Source organism: Heptranchias perlo, chromosome 6 (assembly GCF_035084215.1).
Source record: "Heptranchias perlo isolate sHepPer1 chromosome 6, sHepPer1.hap1, whole genome shotgun sequence".
Classification (NCBI taxonomy): Eukaryota; Metazoa; Chordata; class Chondrichthyes; order Hexanchiformes; family Hexanchidae; genus Heptranchias; species Heptranchias perlo.
This window is the reverse complement of record NC_090330.1, coordinates 27,201,264-27,226,300: the sequence shown is the minus strand read 5'-3', so window position 1 is coordinate 27,226,300 and position 25,037 is coordinate 27,201,264. Positions and strand designations below refer to the sequence as shown.

General features: G+C 44.1%; 1 protein-coding gene across 1 annotated transcript; it reads left to right on the top strand.

Annotated features, from left to right (window-relative positions):
• Positions 1-2,928: 2,928 nt before the first annotated feature.
• On the top strand, positions 2,929-24,331 carry LOC137323170 (testis-expressed protein 26-like). The gene is made up of 8 exons (XM_067986679.1): positions 2,929-2,985; positions 3,091-3,289; positions 11,373-11,457; positions 15,037-15,199; positions 15,356-15,512; positions 20,932-21,108; positions 22,593-22,754; positions 24,165-24,331. The coding sequence occupies exons 1-8, from the start codon at positions 2,929-2,931 to the stop codon at positions 24,329-24,331; spliced, it is 1,167 nt and encodes a 388-aa protein (XP_067842780.1).
• Positions 24,332-25,037: the final 706 nt, after the last annotated feature.

The window sequence follows — 25,037 nt, the reverse complement described above, 5'->3', positions numbered from 1 at the left end:
CTAGCGTAGTTGAGCAGGTTAAAATCCCAAACGGTCAGCTCCTGGTGGCTCCTGGCCAGGTACGTAAGCTGAGCGATTTTAACTGCCCACCCACCCGGTGGGGAGGGTTAAAATCTCCCTCACAATGTTTTCCATTGTTCCTCTTGTGATGTCAATATTAGGTCATCTTCCCTACCCCCACCATACCTCTTAATACAGCTGAAGTTCACCAGATGCATAAAAACACAAGAAGAATAGTACAGGGAGACTCATTTTCCTTGGACACACTAAAGTAAAGCAACTCCCACAATATCATTACTTTCCTTGTGCCCCTTGCCAGACTGTGGCAACTGACAGATGTCACAAATTTGGAGGCAGTGGCCCAATCTCCACTATAAAGGTGGTACAGCTTTTGCAAACATTTAAAGGACCATTCAGACCGTCTATCCATATATGGTGCAGGTGTATCAGGCCTTTGTCGCTCCAACTGAGAAAGAGACTGCGTGTCTTTGGGGAGAGTGTCAGGATTAAGCAAGTGGGGGGAGGTTGCAGAGAGGTGAATTTGAATATACATGAAGTGTCAAGTATAAGATGTCTGTTTGGTCAAGAATCCAAGTTTCAGCTGATTTTTTTTCCTCTTTGCCTTATGTCTTTGATATGTGATCTCCTTCTGCATTTGTTTATCTACCCACTGCCTTCTAGTATACCTAGCATGGAATCCAGTTATTAGCACCTCTTTGACCGAAGTTCTCAATCTAATGTTTATATAGGTTGAATATGTTTGCTGTGTATTTTTGTGTAATGTTTTAACAATTCAGAAATAAAAGTTTAAAAAAATGTTTTTTCTTAATGTGTTTCAGTACCTCTGTGGCCACATTGTACAAAAATTGTGATGTTGCACAAAATTTACAAACCATTTATCATTTTAATACAATTAGTGTTTTTGCTAATGCAAGATGTGGGGCTATACGTATGGATTTAGAATAGTTTGAGGTATTATGGTGAAGTCACAATACCGTCCCACAGTATTCTGTTGTGATGCTGATGGAACAATTTAAATCTCATCAGACATTTACCCATCTTCCCTGAGCTGCTGCTGCATGCTGAGATCAGGAGGAGAGGGACGTTCATCCACTGCATGATGTGAAGGCAAAATTAATCGTAAACCAAATCTAGTTGGTTTATTGCAGAATGAAACCAACAGAAGGAAGAGAAGTCTTTAGGGGATGAATCCAGACGTTGGTAAGTTGTCTGGTCAATTTCTGCTTTGGTCAAGAATCCAAGTTCCAGCTGATTTTTTTTTCTGACAGTCTCTATCACCCACCTTCCCATAACCTGGCCAGAAAATATTTATCACAAAGCTGAAACACCCCCTCCCACTACTCAGAGACTCCAGGATTCCCTCACACTGCTCAAGTATCTCAGGATCAACCCAATGACCACTACCCTGAAACTCCCCTCTTCTGTTCTTCAAGACCTAGGTACACTCCCTGATGCTCCCAGACTACATAACCACCCATCTTCAGTACTCCCAGTTCTTGGGTCCCCCGCCCCCTCAGTACTCACACATCCAGAACCCTCTCCCAATGCTGCCACATCCTTGGACTCCTCTCTCACTCCTCCCTGAGCACAGGACTGCCTACCAGATGATCTAACAGACCCTATTTCCAGTGCTCCACAACATCAGAAACTTGATCCCAGTCCTCCTAGATCTTGACATCACACCCCACAACCTGGAACTCCACCCCCACTATACCAAGACCCACCTTCACTTAACCCAGCCAAAAAATATTTACCACTAAGCTGAAACACCAGCTTCCACTACTTCCACATCCCAAAGATGTCCTTCAGCAATGCCCTCCCGGACCAAGACTAGCCTCCCAATACTACCAAATCACATTACCCCAATCTCCAATACTGCTGCATGCCTCCCACTTACCTGTAATATATTCCCTACTATATTCCTGTTAATGAACTCCTTTAGTGCTGTGAATTGGGCTTTAAAAAGAGATAAAATTAACATTAACTACACAAATATGAATATAATCATGGAATTTGATCCTAGAAATACCTGACACTCCCACAATATTGTATAATAAAAATGCAATTTGATATATTTAGTCACCATAAGTCAGTGGCTTGAAAATATGTTGTACGTTACATGGGATAAGACAACCTATCCACCAGCTCACTGTGAGCAACTCCATGGGAGATCTGCCAGTTATATATAAGAATTGGCTGCCTCGAGTTGTTTATCAACCATGGCATTAATTCAGTGCCGATATTAGTACTTGGGAATAACCTGACTAAAAATATCACACACACCCATCTGTCCATAATGACCGCAGCTTATTCGATACTGGTAATCAGATCATTGTTTCTGTGGTAACCATTGCTCATTAGTTTTGTACATTGTAATTGGTTTGTGGGAACAATGTGACTGAAAAATCCTATTTGTCATTTCTGCGGGTAACCATTATTCATTGGTCCCTGGTGGTTATAAGGCAAACAAGGAATGGCATCACAATGACTTAAAAGACATCACTGAGTAGCTTCAAGAGACTTTTCTTGGCCTGCAAAAAATTCCATCAAAACTGTATTGCCTTAAACATGAATAAAATGTTAATTGGGAGGAATGGGTTCAACATATTTCCATTTATGATAAAATTAATACAGACCAATTACATGTAGGTGAAGCAGATAGATAATGGAATAGCAGTACATACAGTGCGATATTCTTGTTCACTGTTTGAAGTGCAATCGTGATACTTTCCTTTCTTTTATCAGCTCTTTGTTTATTCTACACTAGGCAACCACACTGTATCCCTTGGCAACAGAAACACAACCTCTTCTGGCTGGTAATGACAGGGTCAAGCAGATTCATTTCTACACAGTAGTCTAAAGGAGCGGGCACTAATCAAAAAGCCACTGTTACTTCTGTACCGTATGATGGAACTATGTCTAGTGCCATCTGTTAAGAAAGTCCCTGATAAAGTTACTGCTCAGGTAAATTCACAATCAGCATGATTATGCTTACCACTTGTTTATGAAAGAGCAACTATAATTGGTTTTGTAAATGTGATTTCCCTCCTCTCCTACCCTATACTTCAGCTTAATGATGGTATTCAAAAACCCCAGTGTTCCAAGCAGCCGCGAGACTGTCGAGAAGTAACGAATGATCAAACAGAAGGGGGCAAACACAAACAGCCTGGCATTTCTCCAAAGGTAACTGAGGTACTTACAAAGGTTAAAGAGGGTAAGAAAGAAAGCAACACAAACCTCAGACCAAGCATAACCACCCTTTGCCCAGGTGAGTGAGTGTGACAAATAAAATAGAATTCCTTTTTGCTGTATATTCAATCAGTGCAATCCTGTTATGCAAAAAGGATTTGAAAGTGAGCTGTGTTTCACAGATAGTGGCCTAGAAATTCGATGACGCTGTGCCTGTTTTACAGGCATAAAACGGTGGCAAAAGTGTCTTATACGGCGGGTTCCAGGCGCATGCACATTCTGAGACGGAAGTGAGCCGTACTCCATATTAGAATAGGCATCAAAAGATGCCTCCAGGGCCGACACCTGAACCAGGCGTTAGGCCTTTTGCATATGTAACTAGGGGGCCGACTGCCTGTTTGAAGCCCCCTTTGTAAAATTGGACTGCCCTGAACACAGTCAGCACCAGGCCAGCTGTGTTCATGAAGAGTAGGTCTACATGTGGCTTAACCAGCGGTCCTTAAGGGGGCTGCAGGCTGCCACCAAAAAGGTAAGTTTTGTAAAAAATGCTTACCTGAATGTGAAATACTCTACTTCTCTGGCTTTACATTAAAACCATGGGCCACTGCGGGCCACCGCTCACACCCGTCCTGATTGCTTCTCTCCCTCTCCCGATTGCAGCTCCCACAACCTCTCCTGGTCACTGCCTGTCTTCCTCTCCCGATCGATGCCTCCCTTCCTTTCTCGATCACTGTCTCCTTCCCTCCTGATCACTGCCTCCCTCCTTCCCTCCGTTCACTGCCTCCCTCCCTTTCTCGATCACTGCCCCACTCCCTCTCCTGATCGCTGCCTCCCTCCATCTCCCGATCGGTGCCTCCCTCCCTCTCCGGATCGCTGCCTCCCTCCCTCTCCGGATCGGTACCTCCCTCCTTCTACCGATCACAGTCTTCCTCCCTCTCCGGATCACTGCCTCCCTCCCTCTCCTGATCGGTGCCTCCCTCCCTTTCTCGATCACTGCCTCCCTCCCTTCCTCCCTCTCCCAATTACTGCCTCCCTCCCTCCCTCTCCCAATCACTACCTCCCTGCCTCCCTCTTCCGATCGGTGCCTCCCTCCCTCTGTAGATCACTGCCTCCCTCCATCCCTCTCTCGATCACTGACTCCCTCCCTCCCTCTCTGGTATATTTAAGAAGGGGCTAGATAGATTTCTATTCACAAAAGGCATCAAGGGGTATGGGGAGAAAGCGGGAATATGGTATTGAGATAGAGGATCAGCCATGATCATATTGAATGGTGGAGCAGGCTCGAAGGGCTGAATGGCCTACTCCTGCTCCTATTTTCTATGTTTCTCTCCCGATCATTACACCCCTCCATCCCTCTCCCAATGGTGCCTCCCTCCCTCTCTCGATTACTACCTCCCTCCCTCTCCCGATCGCTGCCTCCCTCCCTCTCCCGATCACTGATTTCCTCCCTTTCTCAATCGCAGCCTCCCTCCCTCACTCTCTCGATCGCTGATTTCCTCCCTCTCCGATCACTGCCTCCCTCCCTCTCCCGATCGCTGCCTCCCTCCCTCTCCCGATCGCTGCCTCCCTCCCTCTCTCGATCACTGCCTCCCTCTCTCTCCCGATCGCTGCCTCCCTCCCTCTCCCGATCGCTGCCTCCCTCCCTCTCCCGATCACTGCCTCCCTCCCTCTCCCGATCGCTGCCTCCCTCCCTCTCTCGATCACTGCCTCCCTCTCTCTCCCGATCGCTGCCTCCCTCCCTCTCCCGATCGCTGCCTCCCTCCCTCTCCCGATCACTGCCTCCCTCCCTCTCCCGATCGCTGCCTCCCTCCCTCTCCCGATCGCTGCCTCCCTCCCTCTCTCGATCACTGCCTCCCTCTCTCTCCTGATCGCTGCCTCCCTCCCTCCCTCCCAATCGCTGCCTCCCTCCTTCTCTCGATCGCTGCCTCCCTCCCTCCCACTCTCGATCACTGATTTCCTCCCTTTCTCAATCACTGCCTCCCTCCCTCCCTCTCCCGATCGCTGCCTCCCTCGTTCTGTCAATTGCTGCCTCCCTCCTCCTGGTCACTGCCTGACATGCCGACTGGGCTCAATCCTCTGCCCTGCTAAATTGGTTATTGTTGCACCCATTTTAGACCCATAAAACAGGCACAACAATGTTAAATGTATATTTGCACAGTAGTGCAATCAAATGAACTAGTCGATGTTGCTCATAAACAAAATGTGGAGATGCCGGTGATGGACTGGGGTGGACAAATGTAAGGAATCTTACAACACCAGGTTATAGTCCAACAAATTTATTTTAAAATCACAAGCTTTCGGAGATTATCTCCTTCGTCAGATGATTGAATGAAAAGGTTCTCAAATCGCATATCTTATACGATGTTGGGACAGCATCACACCAATCAAAAGGTGTCGTTGTTATTCAAACAGGCCAGTCACGGAGAACAGCACGTCCCAGTACACTCGATATACATTGTGTCTTTTACACAGGCAGGCAGAAAGAAACTTAAAATGGCAGAGAGAGAGAGAGAGAGAATTTTAAAAAAACATATAAATTTTTTCCCCCTTTTTGCTGGTGGGGTTACGTGTAGCGTGACATGAACCCAAGATCCCGGTTGAGGCCGTCCTCATGGGTGCGGAACTTGGCTATCAACTTCTGCTCGACGATTTTGCGTTGTCGTGTGTCTCGAAGGCCGCCTTGGAGAACGCTTACCCGAAGATCGGTGGCTGAATGTCCTTGACTGCTAAAGTGTTCCCCGACTGGGAGGGAACCCTCCTGTTTGGCGATTGTTGCGCGGTGTCCGTTCATCCCGGTACCACGGTTACAACCACAGGGAAGTCTATCATCAATTTGTCCGACCACACCCTTCAACCAGATGAAATCGAGGTTCTCAGCCGAGGGCTCAATTTCTGCCCCACCACCAAAATGGACCGCATCGGTCTCGCGGCGGACACAGAGGAATTCATCAGGAGAATGAGGCTCCGGGAATTTTACCACAAACCCCAAGATTTCAACAGTGAACCCAATGAGACAATCAATGATCCAGAACAGCAGACAGAGGGATCCACGGTACAGCAACCGAAGAGGAAAGAGTCAAACTGGACTCCTCCGGAGGGTCGCTACCCTCAGCTTGACATGTATGCCCAAGCTGTCAGGAAATGCGTCAATGCCAGATTCATCAGGCGCACTCAGAAGACAGTCCAGAATGTCACCCGAGCACAAGGCAACGCCATCAACGCTCTCAAGACCAACCGAAACATCGTCATCAAACCAGCGGACAAAGGAGGAGCCATTGTCATACAGAACAGAACGGACTATTGCAAAGAAGCATACCGACAACTGGACAACCAGGAACACTACAGACGGTTACCCGCAGATCCGACCAAAGAACACACCCACCAGCTCAACAAACTGATCAAGACCTTCGATCCAGACCTTCAAAGCATCCTACGCACTCTCATCCCACGTACTCCCCGCGTGGGAGACTTCTACTGCCTCCCAAAGATACACAAAGCCAACACACCCGGACGTCCTATCGTATCAGGCAATGGAACCCTGTGTGAGAACCTCTCTGGATACGTCGAGGGCATCCTGAAACCCATTGTACAGGGAACCCCCAGCTTCTGTCGCGACACTACAGACTTCCTACAAAAACTCAGCACCCACGGACCAGTTGAACCAGGAACACTTCTCACCACGATGGACGTCTCGGCACTATACACCAGTATCCCCCACGATGACGGCATCGCTGCAACAGCCTCAGTACTCAACACCAACAACAGCCAATCTCCAGACGCCATCCTACAACTCATCCGCTTCATCCTGGATCACAATGTCTTCACCTTCAATAACCAGTTCTTTACCCAAACACACGGAACAGCCATGGGGACCAAATTCGCACCCCAATACGCCAACATTTTCATGCACAAGTTCGAGCACGACTTCTTCACTGCACAGGACCTCCAACCAACACTATACACCAGATACATCGACGACATTTTCTTCCTATGGACCCAGGGCGAAGAATCACTGAAGAGACTACACGATAACATCAACAAGTTCCATCCCACCATCAAACTCACCATGGACTACTCCTCAGAATCGGTTTCTTTCTTGGACACACAAATCTCCATCAAAGACGGGCACCTCAGCACCTCACTCTACCGCAAGCCCACGGACAACCTCACGATGCTCCACTTTTCTAGCTTCCACCCCAACCACGTCAAAGAGGCCATCCCCTATGGACAGGCCCTACGAATACACAGGATCTGCTCAGATGAGGAGGAACGCGATGGACACCTACAGACGCTGAAAGACGCCCTCGTAAGAACGGGATATGACGCTCGACTTGTCGATCGACAGTTCCGACGGGCCACAGCGAAGAATCGCATAGACCTCCTCAGAAGACAAACACGGGACGCAACCAACAGAGTACCCTTCGTCGTCCAGTACTTCCCTGGAGCGGAGAAACTACACCATGTTCTCCGCAGCCTTCAACATGTCATCGATGACGACGAACACCTCGCTATGGCCATCCCCACACCTCCACTACTCGCCTTTAAACAGCCACCCAACCTCAAACAGACCATCGTTCGCAGCAAGTTACCCAGTTTTCAGGAGAACAGCGTCCACGACACCACACAACCCTGCCACGGCAACCTCTGCAAGACATGCCAGATCATCGACACGGATACCACCATCACACGAGAGGACACCACCCACCAGGTACATGGTTCATACTCCTGTGACTCGGCCAACGTTGTTTACCTCATACGTTGCAGGAAAGGATGCCCCGGAGCATGGTACATTGGCGAGACCATGCAGACGCTGCGACAACGGATGAACGGACACCGCGCAACAATCGCCAAACAGGAGGGTTCCCTCCCAGTCGGGGAACACTTTAGCAGTCAAGGACATTCAGCCACCGATCTTCGGGTAAGCGTTCTCCAAGGCGGCCTTCGAGACACACGACAACGCAAAATCGTCGAGCAGAAGTTGATAGCCAAGTTCCGCACCCATGAGGACGGCCTCAACCGGGATCTTGGGTTCATGTCACGCTACACGTAACCCCACCAGCAAAAAGGGGGAAAAAATTTATATGTTTTTTAAAATTCTCTCTCTCTCTCTCTCTGCCATTTTAAGTTTCTTTCTGCCTGCCTGTGTAAAAGACACAATGTATATCGAGTGTACTGGGACGTGCTGTTCTCCGTGACTGGCCTGTTTGAATAACAACGACACCTTTTGATTGGTGTGATGCTGTCCCAACATCGTATAAGATATGCGATTTGAGAACCTTTTCATTCAATCATCTGACGAAGGAGATAATCTCCGAAAGCTTGTGATTTTAAAATAAATTTGATAAACAAAATGCACAGCGTCGGTCAGTATCTGAAAGGGATAAGACAAGTTAAAGTTTTGTCATCAGACTTCATTATTTCAGAATTTCAGTATTTAAGTTTTTCTTTAAATGTTTGTTTGGCATAATATGGGGGTAATTTTCACTTCACTGCCGTTGTGGTAATCTGGCAGAGTGGATCAATGGGATGAAAATCGGGTGGGTTCTACAGAGAGGGAACGATCCGTTCCGCCAGGTTACTGCCCAGGTGACAAATTTGAAAATTACCCTCTATGAGTCGACTGGCCGAAGACCAAGTGAGCACAAGCAATCGATTAGAGAAAGCGCAGGCAAAACTTCAGACCTCATTTAGAAGAGGTGGGAAGTTGAATATGTGAGATATTTAATTCTGATACATTTTCTGCATTGGATCTGGGTTGGCATTTTTGCATGTCATACATGTTCATGTGTCCAGTGAACTATTATGTATGAAAAGCCACTTCATGATTTAGGTTCCAATGATTCTCCTGCTATAATACAACCATATATACATTATTAGAACCATAGAACCATAGAAAAGATACAAAACAGAAGGGGGCCATTCGGCCCATCGCGTCCGCGCCGGCTCGAAGAACAATCAGGTGCCCATTCTTATCCCACCTTTCAGCACCTGGTCTATAGCCCTGAAGCTTACAGCACTTTAGGTGCAGGTCCAGGTACTTTTTAAAAGAGTTGAGGGTCCCTGCCTCTACCACCAATTCGGGCAGTGAATTCCATACACCCACCACCCTCTGCGTAAAAAAATGTTTCCTCATGTCCCCTCTAATCCTTCCGCCAATCAGCTTAAATCTATGTCCTCTAGTTCTTAAACTCTCCACTAGGGGAAACAGGTACTTCCTGTCTACTCTATCTGGGCCCCTCATAATTTTGTACACCTCAATCAAGTGTCCCCTCAGCCTCCTCTGCTCCAAGGAAAACACCCCCGGCTGATCCAATCTCTCCTCGTAGCTGCAATTTTCAAGCCCTGGCAAACATTCTTGTAAATCTTCTCTGCACTCTCTCCAGAGCAATTAGGTCCTTCCTGTAATGTGGTGACCAGAACTGCGCATAATACTCCAGCTGTGGCCTTACCAGCGTTTTATACAGTTCCATCGTTACATCCCTGCTTTTGTATTCTATACCTAGGCTAATAACGGAGAGCATTCCGTATGCCTTCTTCACAACCTTATCTACCTGTACTGCCACCTTCAGGGACCTGTGCACATGCACTCCAAGATCTCTCCCTTCCTCTACTCCTCTCAATATATTCCCGTTTACTGCGTATTCCCTTTTACTGTTTGCCCTCCCTAAGTGCATTACCTCACACTTCTCCAGGTTGAACTCCATTTTCCACTTTTCCGCCCACTCCACCAACCCATTGATATCTTCTCGGAGTCTACAGCTATCCTCTTCACTATCAACTACACGGCCAATTTTTGTGTCGTCTGCAAATTTGCCAATCACGCCCCCTACATTCAAGTCCAAATCATTAATATATATCACAAACAGCAAGGACCCAACACTGAGCCTTGTGGCACACCACTGGAAACGGATTTCCATTCGCAAAGACATCCATCAACTTTTACCCTTTGTTTCCTGTTACTGAGCCAATTTTGGATCCAATTCATCATATTTCCCTGTATCCCATGGGCTTTTACCTTTCTGACCAGTCTGCCATGTGGGACCTTGTCAAATGCCTTATTAAAATCCATGTAAACAACATTCACTGCATTACCCTCATCAATCTTCTATTATTCCATATGCTATATGTGCATTTTAACTTTATTGTGCTTTTACAGAATTTTAAAGCATTATTTTTCTGGACTAGAATCAACATTAATTCTTTAAACAAAGCTTGGTGCTGCTCCATCCATGAGAAGTTCAATACAAGTGACAGATAACCACCCAGAATCTGTATGAAAGATTCTGTTGCTCCTCTAGATGAGTGGCTTTTGCTAAGTAGTAATGTTTCTCTGGTTGGGGAATGAGTGACAAGCGGTCATCAATTTAAAATTGGCACTAAGTGTGAGGCTACAGCACGTACGACCTACAGGATGCACTACAACAACTCAACAAATTTAGTTTAACAGCATCTCCCTCCACTGTGACTACCACCAACAAGGACAAGGGCAGCAATGTCATGGGAACACATCACCTTCAAGTTCTCCTCCAAGTCACACGTCATCCTGACTTGGACATATATTGCCTCTCCTTCATTGTTGCTGGGCCAATTTCCTGGAATTGCCTACCTAACACCATTGTAGGAGCATCATCACAACAAGGACTGCAACGGTTCAAGGAGAAGGCCCACCACCACCACCTCGGGGCAACTAGGGATGGGCAATAAGTGCTGGCCTTGCCACCATTGCCCACATCCCAAGAACAATTAGAAAATGAGAGCGGTTAGGAAAATATCCCTATGCATAAAGTTTGCATGCCACAGTTGAGGCAGAGACCAATGGATCTTTTAAAGGAAGAGTAGATGAACGTTTGAAGCACAGGAAGACCTAGGGCAGTGGGGAGAGAGCTGGGCAGTGGGATTAGTTTTGGATTGCTCTAGCAAAGAGCCGGCACAGAGACATTTGAATGACCTTATGCTTTGCTGTAAACTTCCATGTACAAAAATCTGCCCTAAGCTAAGATTCCCGTTGTTTCCCAGCAGAATTCTGGAGCACGTCAATATTAATTTGATAGATATTTAATAAATATCATTGAGGATATTTCTTTATTTTTTTTCTGCAGCAAGCTGTTGTATTTTAAGTTCAAAAATATAATTCATTAACTGAGATTAACTATCTTTTCTAGGGAAGTCTTCAGTCTTCAATCCATACCAAACTACATTCATGCGTGACTTTACTTATCGACCAGGTTTGGTGGCTGAACATACGCGGTGAGTCTGAATAAAAGCAGCTATGGATATTAGCTTGACCAACTCCTAGGTATCTGTTAAGTTTAGTTGAAGATTGAAACCAGCAGAGGCCTGAGTGGCACAGTAAGTTAATACATTGACCTGCACTGAACCCTGTTGATATTATTTAATCATATAGGAACATAGGAACAGGAGTAGGCCATTCAGCCCCTCGTGCCTGCTCCGCCATTTGATAAGATCATGGCTGATCTGTGATCTAACTCCATATACCTGCCTTTGGCCCATATCACTTAATACCTTTGGTTGACAAAAAGCTATCTATCTCAGATTTAAATTTAGCAATTGAGCTAGTATCAATTGCCGTTTGCGGAAGAGAGTTCCAAACTCCTACCACCCTTTGTGTGTAGAAATGTTTTCTAATCTCGCTCCTGAAAGGTCTGGCTCTAATTTTTAGACTGTGCTCCCTACTCCTAAAATCCCCAACCAGCGGAAATAGTTTCTCTCTATCCGCCCTATCTGTTCCCCTTAATATCTTATAAACTTCGATCAGATCACCCCCTAACCTTCGAAACTCTAGAGAATACAACCCCAATTTCTGTAATCTCTCCTCGTAACTTAACCCTTGAAGTCCGGGTATCATTCTAGTAAACCTATGCTGCACTCCCTCCAAGGCCAATATGTCCTTCCGACTATGTGTTGCAGATCTTTGTATCTGGAATATTCTGAATGCAGCTGCTTTACTGCAAGTAGGAGCTTGGCTCAGTGGTAGCGCTGCCATTTATGAGTAAGGAGGTTGTGGGTTCAACCCCTACTCCAAGACTAAACACATAATCCTGGAATTTCTGCAGGACCTCTTTTGATCTCCCACTGTAACTTCAGCAGAAAACTGAGGACATTAACGCTGTTTCTCTGGATTATTAGTCCAGCCCTCTGGGTTACTAGTCCAGTAACATAACTGCTACTCTACTGTTCCCACATGAGTTACTTATAATGTTGACTTTACTAAGCAAAGTGTAATTTCACAAGTTTAAAAAAAGCCACCAAGACAAAAGTGGTTAAAATGCTAAATGGAAGTTGTTTTCCCAAGAGACTAAACAATAAACAATTAATTAGTGTGTTTAGATAATTAAAAAACAACTCATACTATTGTGTTGAAAGCTCCTTTCATCCCTGTCTGTCTGTATACAGATGGAAGATTAAAAGAGAGAAAGACAGGCTTTTTGGAAACAGGAAGGATGTGAGGGTAAAAACAGAAAAAGCTGGAAATACTCAGCAGGCCAGACGGCATCTGTGGAGAAACAGAATCAGACAGTCGACATTTCAGGTCTAAAGGCCCCTCCTCAGGACTGAAAGATATTACAGACTGAAAGATATTGCTTTTTGTTTTTAGGGTATGAGGACAGTCAGATTTTAAAGTGGAGAGCTGCAAAAGCTTTAGGTAGGCTCAGAAAGTCAGAGATTTTGGAGGAAGACATCTTGTTTAAGTCAAGTAAGATGACCCATTGATGGAGGGAAGCATGATGTGTTCTTTATTTTGCATGATAACACAGATAAGTTATTTTATTTTTATTAAATGAGTCCAATCATAACTATTGTTTTGTATGTTTGCCTTACTATGAACTAAAGCAACTTATGGATTCATATCAGGTTTCACATCACCAAGTGTTTGCTCAGCCTGACCTCAAAGAAGACTGAAGAAGTACACATGCAAAAAACATGAATACCCAGTCTAGATCACAAGGGATGCTATTGTCATATCCCCAGGTTATGTTATTATACAAATAGATATCGGGCAGTGTGAGTCATATAAGCATAGAATGCTCAGACCACTTACAGGAACAACTGACACCACTGAGAAGATTTCTATGGAAGAACCAAATTTATAACAGCGCTGAATAAATGCAAGTTCTTTCTTTGCTTATCCAGAGTTGTCACCAAAAACTAACCGTAACATTGATTCTTCTTCGACTGTTTTTTTGTCTCAAAATTATTTTTAAAAATCTCCAGGGTGGTTTATGTCCCTTTCTACTGTTGGATTGCCTTCATTTTTTTGGTCTAAATATTGCAGATTTTGTGTACATCACAATGTAGTAATTCCACCCCTCCCCAAATATAAGTCAGTTAATTGTGGGAGAGAATTATCAAGCTTAAAATGATTATTTTCATACTTTCCTGGAATTCATAACTTGATTAACTAAAATAGCAAAGACTTTTAAATTCAGATTTTTCATTTGTAATAAATTAGCTGTGAATGTTTTTTCTGAATTCTAACTTAAATCCAACTTGTGTCTTATAAAGAAAAATTAAAAGAAAGAAAAAGTCCTCAAAGAATTGGTGTTTCTGTGCACTAATGAAAGACTCTTAGCTGCAAGAGTAAGCAGCTTAATTAACCCTAAACATAATGACAAAACTTAGTTGTGTCTTTCTCTTGATACCTGTTTCTGCAATCTCCATTATTCTTTGCAATCAGAGGGTACAGGAAAATAAAGCATTTTCTCTTCTGAGTTTCGGTCTACTTTGCGCCTGCCTCTGTAAGCTTGATTCAGTTGATAGACACCCTCATTTCTAGGTCATAAGGTTGTGGGTTTGGGCCCCATAAAAAGAATCTGAGTTCATAATCTAAGATGACACTCCAGTACAGTACTGAAGAAGTGCTGTATTGTCAGAGGTACTATCCTTCAGGTGCAACCTTAAACTACTCTGTCTGCCTGTTTCAGTAGTTCTGGTGGATGTTAAAGATCCAATGACCTTATTTGAAAAACAGCAAGGATTTTTCTAGCCAAATATCTCGCTCAGTCAATATCACAACAAACAGATTAACTAGTCATTCATGTTATTGGTGTTTGTGGGATCTTGCTACGTCTGAAATGGTTGCTGAATTTGTCCACATGACAACAATCACTACGCTTCAAAGTAACTTCTTGTATGTGATGCATTTTGAGATGTCCCTGAGAGATGTGATAACGTTCTATATAAATGCAGCTACTTTTTTCTTTTAGTATCTGACTTTGGTGTAGGTACCTGCTGATGACATTGGATATCCAAAATGCAGAGAATGTTTTCCAGCACTGATGTACTTCACCTTGTTGAACAGAAAATAAAATTTAAAAACATTTCCTGATTTGAATGTTGTGACTGAAATTATACTTGATGAATAGTCTTTCAAACTGACTATAACTTATTCCATCCAGACTAACAAATGAAGTTTTTTACTTGTATCCCTTCTGTACATACTGATCTGTCATAGCATATTGATCCAATGAGAAATTATATCTGTACTAACTGTTCTTGCTTTCATATCAGCGGTTCATAACTGCAATGTAATATATTGGCCAAAATCATTCACAGAAGTATTTTCTGGGAATCTGTGGAGATGAATGTCTGAGAACTTGTTACATATTCCATCTTCGAGTCTATTTTTTGTGACTGGTCCACGATGGAAAAATTGCATACAACATACAAAGATTTTCAATTAAAATCCATCAGATTAAAGGAACTCATTTAACTGTGAAACAGTTTCTAATTTGGTGTGGAAATCCTGCTGCAGCCCTTTAATGTGTTTCATTTATTTGTGCCTATTATTTTTTTGCCTTACTGCAGTCCTGGATCGTCGAATGGGTATACTTACCCGTATCAACTCCATGAGCCTATTGGTGCCAGCACGTACGCAAATGACTACGCCTGGAAATTGTATTCCAAACAACAGCCTATACAAAGTGGGTCATCGTTGGGATGCAGGAAGAATATTCCTCACCCATGCCAGGTAAGCAATATTGATACTACCTATAAGAAGCTCCAGTGATAGCTTACGCTTTAGTCATGTACAATAATATTTTGCACGTAAACACAATCACATTATAGTATCAAAACAATCCTACTCTCCTGGTTGTACTCTCATTTGTAAATTGTGCTATTGTAGGATTTGCTGCTATGGAAACTGCTCAAGAACAACACGGAGGCCTCACATAGAGTCGAAACATCTTTCCCGAAACCAATGACTTGCGAAGACATCAGCAGAGTAAAAGCATACCAATATGATACAATATATCGGCAAGATTACATGGGAATACAACAAGGTAGGAAGCATTGAACACCCATCCTTACATTACTGGAGTTTATAGAAGAAAGAAATCTGTAAGACTCAAAAAGCCCTGCTCAGTGCTGTAAGATGCACAGTACCTTATTAATGTTGAATGCGCTAAACACATCAGGTAATTTCAAAACGTTAATGAACTTTTTGTTTAGGGCGACCCTCTCTTGATCTGCCATCTTTCACATGACTGAAATAGAATTAAATGGAAATTAGGCCTTGAGCATGATTCTAATTGGATGTGAACTATGGGGAAATCCACAAAAAACAGCATATGGAGGCTGTTTTTAAGAAAACACTATGAAAGGCAGTGCCAAATGAAGAGGAGTGTATTCATAGATTGAACCCATTAGTGTCTGAATTGACACTGGGTGTGACCTATATTTTATTTATTTTCACAAATATAAGGACAAATAGCCATTCATCCCATTTTACTCATCCATACATATGAATTTATGGCCCTTATATCACAGCACCTAATTGCCTTCTGAATGATTTCAGAGATTTTAGTGTTGATAATAATTTCAGGATTTATGCTGGGTGTTTGAAAGGTGCAGGATACCAAAGGTGTTACTGTGCCCAGGTCATTTGCCTGAGAGGTCTGCAGCTACGGACCTGGCTGATGAAATTAGGACCTTCTGGCTGCTGCTGGATAACCAGAAGGTCCTAAGCCCTGAAGATCATGCTGGGAGGAAGAGGGGCAGGGGGTGGGGGTGTGGAGGGGGTGGGAGTGGGGAGGATGAGGGTAAAATTCTTCACTGCCCTGTTGCTTCCAGATATCTTCAGGGTGTTCCCAGGATCCCTGAAAATCATCTAATCTGCAGAGGGTCCCAATGAAAGTTCCTTTACCAGCTTTTTGGGATGCCCCTCCATTTGTGTGCCCCATTATTGTACTGAGGAAAGTCAAGTGATAGAGCTGGGAATGCCCCCTCCCACCTTATCTGCAAGGTTACACTGAGCCTGCGACAGCTGCAGGCACGGGCCTAGTCCAGAGCAGCGTAATGGGGACAGAGACTTGACGCAACAGGTCTTCCACTCCCATTTCCTCTTCTCTCTGTCTGGGAACTGAGCATTCCCCAAAAGCAATGAAGAAGAAAATCTACCTTTTTGTGTCCACCACCCTACAGGGAAGGCCATTCAGGGTGTTAATCATGCTTCGCGCGAAGGTATGTTGAACCCACCTTTAACTATTTTATACTTAGGTCCTTTTTTTTCTGCAGTCATGGTTTAATTTAGAACAATAGTCTGCATTAACCTTTTTAAAAATTCTGCTTAGCATCATATAAGCCTCTGGTCAGGCTATACTTTGATATTGCATTTAGTTCTGGCCACCAAGACACAAGGGACACATCCCGGCTTTGCAGATAATATGGAGAAGAGCCACAAGGCTGATCCTTAGTGTTACAGAACTAATTTATGACGAAAGACTATAAGAACTTGAGCTTTGAAATTATACTGTGGGATTTTAGCATGCAAATACTTAACACATGCAGCTAAAATTCCTCTCTCTGCTACTTTAGTGGAAACAGATGTAGAGAATGATGTATGGGATATTTGCAGCCGAGAAGAGTCAAGCGAGACATTGATTATAGTGGTATTAATACAATGCAGAAATACTTGAAGTGTTGTATTGGAGAGAGAGGTTGGAGGTGAGAGAGGGATCAACTGTCAGATGACCGGCTTTGTTTTGTATCCAATCCAGGATACAAAAGTGGTGTTAGTAGAGTCTCGCTGGATTTGGGAGCACTATTCAAGTCTTAGTTGGTCCTGAGCTATTATAGAATTAAGAGTTATTAAAGGAAAAAGTATTTGGCACGAAAAAGGAAACTGCGCCTCTTTGAAGACAGTATTTGGAAGGACTGTTTACATCCACAACCAACGGATCAGATCAAAGCTCTGCAGTCCTGCCACATCCAGTCGTGAATGGTGGTGGATAATTAAACAACTAATGGGAGGAGGAGGCTCTGTGAACATGCCCATCCTCAATGAGACAGAGTCCAGCATGTGCGTGCAAAAGACAAGGCTGAAGCGTTTGCAACCACCTTCAGCCAGAAGTGCTGAGTGGATGATTCATCTCGGCCTCCTCCCAATATGCCCACCATCACAGAAGCCAGTCTTCAGCCAATTCGATTCATTCCACGTGATATCAAGAAACTGGATACAGCAAAGGCTATGGGCCCCGACAACATCCTGGCTGTAGTGCTGAAGACTTCTGCTCCAGAACTCGTCGCGCCTCTAGCCAAACTGTTCCAGTACAGCTACAACACTGGTATATACCCGACAATGTGGAAAATTGCCCAGTTATGTCCTGTCCACAGAAAGCAGGACAAATCCAATCCGGCCAATTATCGTCCTATCAGTCTACCCTCAATCATCAGCAAAGTGACGGAAGGTATCGTCGACAGTGCTATCAAGCAGCACTTACTCACCAATAACCTGCTCACCGATGCTCAGTTTGGGTTCCGCCAGGACCACTCGGCTCCAGACCTCATTACAGCCTTGGTCCAAACAAGGACAAAAGAGCTGAATTCCAGAGGAGAGGTGAGAGTGACTGCTTTTGACATCAAGGCAGCATTTGACCGAGTGTGGCACCAAGGAGTCCTAGTAAAATTGAAGTCAATGGGAATCAGGGGGAAAACTCTCCAGTGGCTCGAGTCATACCTAGCACAAAGGAAGATGGTAGTGGTTGTTGGAGGCCAATCATCTCAGCCCCAGGACATTGCTGCAGGAGTTCCTCAGGGCAGTGTCCTTGGTCCAACCATCTTCAGCTGCTTCATCAATGACCTTCCCTCCATCATAAGGTCAGAAATGGGGATGTTCGCTGATGATTGCACAGTGTTCCGTTCCATTCGCAACCCCTCAAATAATGAAGCAGTCCGTGCCCGCATGCAGCAAGACCTGACAACATCCAGGCTTGGGCTGATTAGTGGCACGTAACATTTGCGCCAGACAAGTGCCAGGCAATGACCATCTCCCACAAGAGAGAGTCTAACTACCTCCCCTTGACATTGAACAGCATTACCATCGCCAAATCCCCCACCATCAACATCCTGGGGGTCACCATTGACCAGAAACTTAACTGGAGCAGCCACATAAATATTGTGGCTACAAGAGCAGGTCAGAGGCTAGGTGCTCTGCGGCGAGTGACTCACCTCCTGACTCCCCAAAGCCTTTCCACCATCTACAAGGCACAAGTCAGGAGTGTGATGGAATACTCTCCACTTGCCTGGATGAGTGCAGCTCCGACAACACTCAAGAAGCTCGACATCATCCAGGACAAAGCAGCCCGCTTGATTGGCGCCCCATCCACCACCCTAAACATTCACTCCCTTCACCACCGGTGCACAGGGGCTGCAGTGTGTACCATCTACAGGATGCACTGCAGCAACTCGCCAAGGCTTCTTTGTCAGCACCTCCCAAACCCGCGACCTCTACCACCTAGAAGGACAAGGGCAGCAGGCACATGGGAACACCACCAACTGCACGTTCCCCTCCAAGTTACACACCATCCCGACTTGGAAATATACCGCCGTTCCTTCATCGTCGCTGGGTCAAAATCCTGGAACTCCCTTCCGAACAGCACTGTGGGAGAACCTTTATCGCACGGACTGCAGGGTTTCAAGAAGGCAGCTCATCACCACCTTCTCAAGGGCAATTAGGGATGGGCAATAAATGCCGGCCTTGCCAGCGACGCCCACATCCCATGAACGAATAAAAAAGAAAATTCTCCTGATCAATTCCTTCATTCTGTTGATATTGATCTTAAATTTATGCCTCCATTTATTGACTCACTAACTGGTAGAAATAGTTTTTTCCTTATTTACCTTATCAAAAGCTTTAATAATTTTGCCCCACTTCATTTTCCAAAGCTAAATCAAGCAATGCTTCTTTTCTTGTTGGATTCGAAACATGCTGATATAGAAAACAGTACTGGATGCATTCTAAAAATATCCCCCAATTTGACAACATGCATTACCCTTATTTCAGTCTATCTTGGGGTAGTATAAATCACCCAATATTATCGCCTTATTGTTCTTCCATATCTCACTGAGCTGTCCATAGATCTTCACCTCTATCTCATCTCCACTGTTTGGTGGCCTATGATGTACACATAACTCTATCCCTATGAATTCTGTCCCCCCAACCGGGAGGTTCTCAGCCAGCCCGAAATAAGCTTGGCGAGCTGCTGGTGACGGTCATGCCTCCACAGGCAGTTTGGTAAATGAATTTCGGCCTGCTGTCAGCAAGGTAAGTGCTGGGAGGGGAAGTCAATGGGAAAGAAAATCGGGTGTGGTGTAAAATGGGCTGTCAGTTTGCAATGAGCGTGTTCGCACTACAGGCAAAGATCAGTTTCACCTCCTATGTATCTATTGCACAGCTCTAGTAACTCAAAGGTTCCCTGCACCTACCGCTTCTGTGTTCCTCAGCTGCCTGTGTGCATATGATCACTAACTTCTCTCGTTCTACACCAAACTCGTGCCCCAAGTTAAAATCAGGGCTTGAGGAGTCATGGTGGGCCACACATCACAAAGGTTCTCAGCCAAACTGACTAATTGAAGAATGCAGATAATGTTAGCCTGAACTTCCACTGCCACCAAACTCTCACAAGAATTAAACTTCACTTACTCACTTCACACAAGTATTATTTATAGAAAAACGTCTCTCACTGAGGAGTCTGGCCCTGTAGCTTCAGACCAAAAGTCCCTTCAGTTTCTGGGTAAAGCTTCCTCCCTAAAATCTCAAACCTTTTTCTTTCACCAAAATAAAAAGCAGGTAGTTTCTTTTTTGGTGGGTGGAGTGGGTGGAAGAAAATAATTTATTTGGGACTTTAGCAAAGAAAAGAATGTGTCACTGACCTGTCCTCACCGTCTGCTCAGTGACTCCTTATGCAAATTATTCAAATAAGTGCTGGGAGAAAACTCAGCATTAATCCACTCTTGTCCAACTCATGAAGAAGCTGTGTCCTTCGAGAAATTTAAAAAACAAGAAGGGCAGGAAGGAGATAAAGATACTGTGATTCAGCCATTACATTGTGAGAGGACTGGAAGTTGTAATTACTGAGGGTGTGGAATCGGAAGGAAGTTGATGAATGTATCATGCAATCCACAGCAAAAGAGCAGAAAGGGCTGTTGTTTAAATATTTGTTAAAGCAGTGACCTACAGCAGCATTTTACAACAAAACTGATATTATGGTCAGAAAGTAGTTGGGGTTCTTGTGTACAGGGGCTGATAGGCTAGTAAGGTTAAAGAAGAGGGGGTTTGGGTTGGTGGGGAAGGAACCTTCAAATCAAAATATATAATCTTGAGTGTAGAAAATTCTAAACTCACACACAGAAATAAAGAAGGAATGATAAGTGAAAAACTGCAGTGCTTTTCCATTTCAATTGTTTGGAGTTATTTTTCAGGGTTCCAGATGAAATGTCCCCCCTGTCTGCCCAATATCCGCAGAATGGTTGAGCAATGTCCTCCCCTCACAGATAGCCAATATCACTACGGAAAACCAAATCAAAAACCTGAGCTCGCGGTCTGCACCACCCGATATGGCAGCAATAAACACTGGGACTCTGCTGCAAAAGGAATAGGTGAGAATGATTAACCTCTCCATTGATAGAGTCACTGCATTTACTTCACCCCATTCTCTACCCCTGAGGGCTGTGGATGCTCAGTCGTTGAGTATATTCAAGACTGAGATCGATGAATATTTGGACACTAAGGGAATTAAGGGATATGGGATAAGGCGGGAAAGTGGAGTTGAGGTCGACGATCAGCCATGATCTTATGAATGGTGGAGCAGGCTCGAGAGGCCGTATGGCCTACTCCTGTTCCTATTTCTTATGTTCTTTACCAGCATGGTCTAGGAGGGTAACAGTTATGATGCTTGCTTTACCTTTCTTACTCAGACCAAACTTATACCCTTTTTTTGGTTCTCTACTGTTCCATCATCCTATTGATCATCAATTTTTAAAAAAAAAGTATGAGGCTGAAATTTGCCTGGAAATCACTGTTTAAAGCTTGGAGTCCAAGCGGAGACTAATCCTTCAGGTGTCAGCCGTGACTCAGTGGCAACACTCTCGCCTCTGAGACAGAAGGTCGTGAGTTCAAATCCCATTTCAAAGACTTGAGCACAAAATCTAGGCTGACACTCCCATGCAGTACTGAGGGAGTGCTACACTGTCAGAGGTGCCATCTTTTGGATGAGATGTTAAACTCCTCCCAAACCCACGACCTCTACCACCTAGAAGGACAAGAGCAGCAGGCACATGGGAACAACACCACCTGCACATTCCCCTCCAAATCACACACCATCCCGACTTGGAAATATATCGCCATTCCTTCATCGTCGTTGGGTCAAAATCCTGGAACTCCCTTCCTAACAGTACTGTGGGAGAACCTTCACCACACGGACTGCAGCGGTTCAAGAAGGTGGCTCACCACCACCTTCTTAAGGGCAATTAGGGATGGGCAATAAATGCTGGCCTCGCCAGCGACACCCACATCCCATGAATGAATTAAAAAAAAGAAAAAAACTGAGGCCCCGTCTACCTTCTCAGGTGGATGTAAAAGATCCTATGGCACTATTTCGAAGAAGAGCAGGAGGTCCTACCCAATATTTATCCCTCAATCAAAATCACTAAAAACAGATTATCTGGTCATTATCTCATTGCTGTTTGCGAACCTGTTGTGCACAACTTGGCTGCCACATTTCCCTACATTACAACAGTGACTACACTTCAAAAGTACTTTATTGGCTGTAAAATGTTTTGGGACGTCCTGAGGTCGAGAAAGACTGCTATATAAATGCAAGTTCTTCCTTCTTTCTATTTACCAGAACCAACACAACCATCATTTGGGACTTTCCCAAGTAACATTTCATATAACCTGCTGCTCTCTCTCTGGGTTCAAAGCAATATGACTACTTTTTTAAAAAGAATCTTATTAAGGGGATGTTTCAGTAATAGATGTTCTTATAAGTGGGTTCCTTCAATATGGACAGTAGTACATTGATCCCATGATTTTTCACTACCTAAACCTATTTAAAATTCTTCTATGTTGGGGTTATTTACAGTGCCCAGGATGTTAGGAGCACACATCAAAAACCAGGAGAACAGGAAACAGCTGACCACATATGAGCGAGAGTATGGGGGCATTGGTGTGGATTTTGCCAAAATATTAAAGTCCCTAGAACCTACAGCAATCAAAAGATACCTGGAGTCACTTCCAGATAAAGGTATGGCTCCATTACTCTCTGCATGAAAACGTTATCAAATTTTATTTCTGTCAAGTTGTAGCCATGAGTACTGAACGCAACAAAAACCAATGCCTCAGCAATCACTGCATCCACAGTACAAGAAATAAAATGAGAAACTTAAGCACTGTATCAGTCACTAGCAGTAGGCCCTACCTGCGGTTGGACAAATTGTGGCCTCAGTAGGAGAGCAAATGATCAACATTTTCACTGTTTTCTTTAACTAAAGATAACTTCCAAAAACCCTACCTTAGACAAACCTATAAGCAGAAGGCAATTAATAAAAAAAAGCACTCAATACTCCTTTGTGCACATGTGTTTTTATGTGAATGCACACCCACTGCTGCCAGTGATACTTTTTATAGATATGTCTTCAGTTCTGGAGTGAACCTTTGGCATAATGGTAGCATTCCTGCCTCTAATTCAGAAGATGCAAGGTTCAAACTCCACTCCAAACAGTCCCAGAGAGTGGAGACCGGAGCCCAGGCTCTGAATTCTGGGTTGACATCCAGTGGGACACTCACATCCCTCATTGTATGGGAGCCCATAAAACCCTCATGCCATGCAAGACTAACCATCTTATCAGCTGGTATAAAGATGGTTACAGCCATGGAAGGAGCACTCACATTGTGGCCTGTCAGAATGTTAATCAGCCTGCAAATCCTTTCGCTACTTTACACTATTCTCCACAGAGAGTGTGAAGATATGAAAACTACTTGAGCTCTAACAAATGTTGAGTGTTATCAATTGATAGCTCATTCTAGAGTAGTGCTGACACCGATAAGTGGAATTCCTGTATCTAACTAATCCAATACCAACTGGTAATTCATTATTTTCCAATACATACTTTCTTGATTAAAATACACATAATTTACAATAAAATAACTGTCTTTTCTGAGGAAACTGTTTGTAAAAATTGGTGGAAATCTGTGATGCCATTTTTAAGTCTTTAATTCTCTCGTGTGTATGACACACTTTTTCTGCAGCTGAGAGGAAGTCAGATAGTGTCCTCCCAGGCCTCTGCCAATACTTCTCGAGCTGGCTACTACGAATTGTATAAAAGTAGCCCAAAAATGGCTTTCCCTCTGATTTTTTTTCTTTAGGCAGATTTCTGGCCTCCATGCAGCAACTGACTATGTACTGTGGCTCAGATTAGGAGTTCAGTGGAGTAGATAATTGAACATGTGTGAAGCCCCATGTGGGATTGCATACTTCTGTCTGCTACTGCACTGCCTATCTCTGATACCAACCTTCAATACTTTTGTTTCAAACATTTTGTTCTTCCCAATTTTCTTCCCTTCTCCTTTTCTGAAGATGATGGATCAATCTTCATCTGTGAACCCATACCCTGAATATTTGGGTTGAGGTTATGTAATTGTGGGGTCACCACAGCTGAACCTGATCCTGTCCTCGCCCAACATCAACACGTGTGCAATTCCAGCAGGGACTGTTGGCTGAAGACTGGCAATGGGAACCCTGAAAAAAATGTTCTTCCTACCCTGGAGTATGCTGAGGCCAATAACAATGACCCCAATGCCATCCTCTTTGACATCAACTAACTCAGCACAGATCGGGGATCAAACCTGGGGCCTCCCTGGTGTGTATGGTTCAGTACCACGATAAATGGTACATTTACCTGTTGAGCTCTTGGGGAAGATTTCCATCATTATTTTTCATTAAATTAATAAATGAAATTATTATCTCACGTTATCAAAGCATTGTTCAGTTATTCTGAATTGATAATTTTAAAATAGAGCGAAACTACATTGTGTAGTTTAGTTTCATTGTTCAGGAGTACTTTTCATTGAGGGCCACAATCCTCAGCAATGACTTCCGCAAGAGCTACTCTCTCAGATTTACCACAAAATAAGATTTTTTTTGTGCGCTTCCTTTCCTCTGTATACACATCTAACTCCAGCAATAAAACACAGCTGGCAGACTGTGAATTGAGGCCCAGAGACTTATGAACAAACAGGCCATAGCTGAGAGGGAAGGGGGTTTCATATGACTCTTGAGCTGTATTATGACTACCACTGTCCCAGGTTGATAAGTATATTTGAGAAACTAGGCTGAATCTGCCAGAAAGGATTTAAGCAAAATGCACCCATAGTATACACAAACAAATTAATCAGCAGACACTCATGTTGCTTTGAGCAAATAAACTACATCCTTTTTTTTTGCATTTTATTTCCAGACCAGAAAGTGTTGTTGCAATTTTTTGATGGTATGACTGCGGGAAGTGAAACAAACTGAAAGGGGCATCCA

Bases quoted from the DNA above. Each gene is read 5' to 3' on its own strand.
- LOC137323170 (XM_067986679.1), top strand. From the start codon at position 2,929: ATGGAACTATGTCTAGTGCCATCTGTTAAGAAAGTCCCTGATAAAGTT. The intron at 11,458-15,036 runs GTGAGTCTGAAT...GCCTTACTGCAG, and splicing joins TTGGTGGCTGAACATACGCG to TCCTGGATCGTCGAATGGGT. The intron at 15,513-20,931 runs GTAGGAAGCATT...GTTATTTTTCAG, and splicing joins TTACATGGGAATACAACAAG to GGTTCCAGATGAAATGTCCC.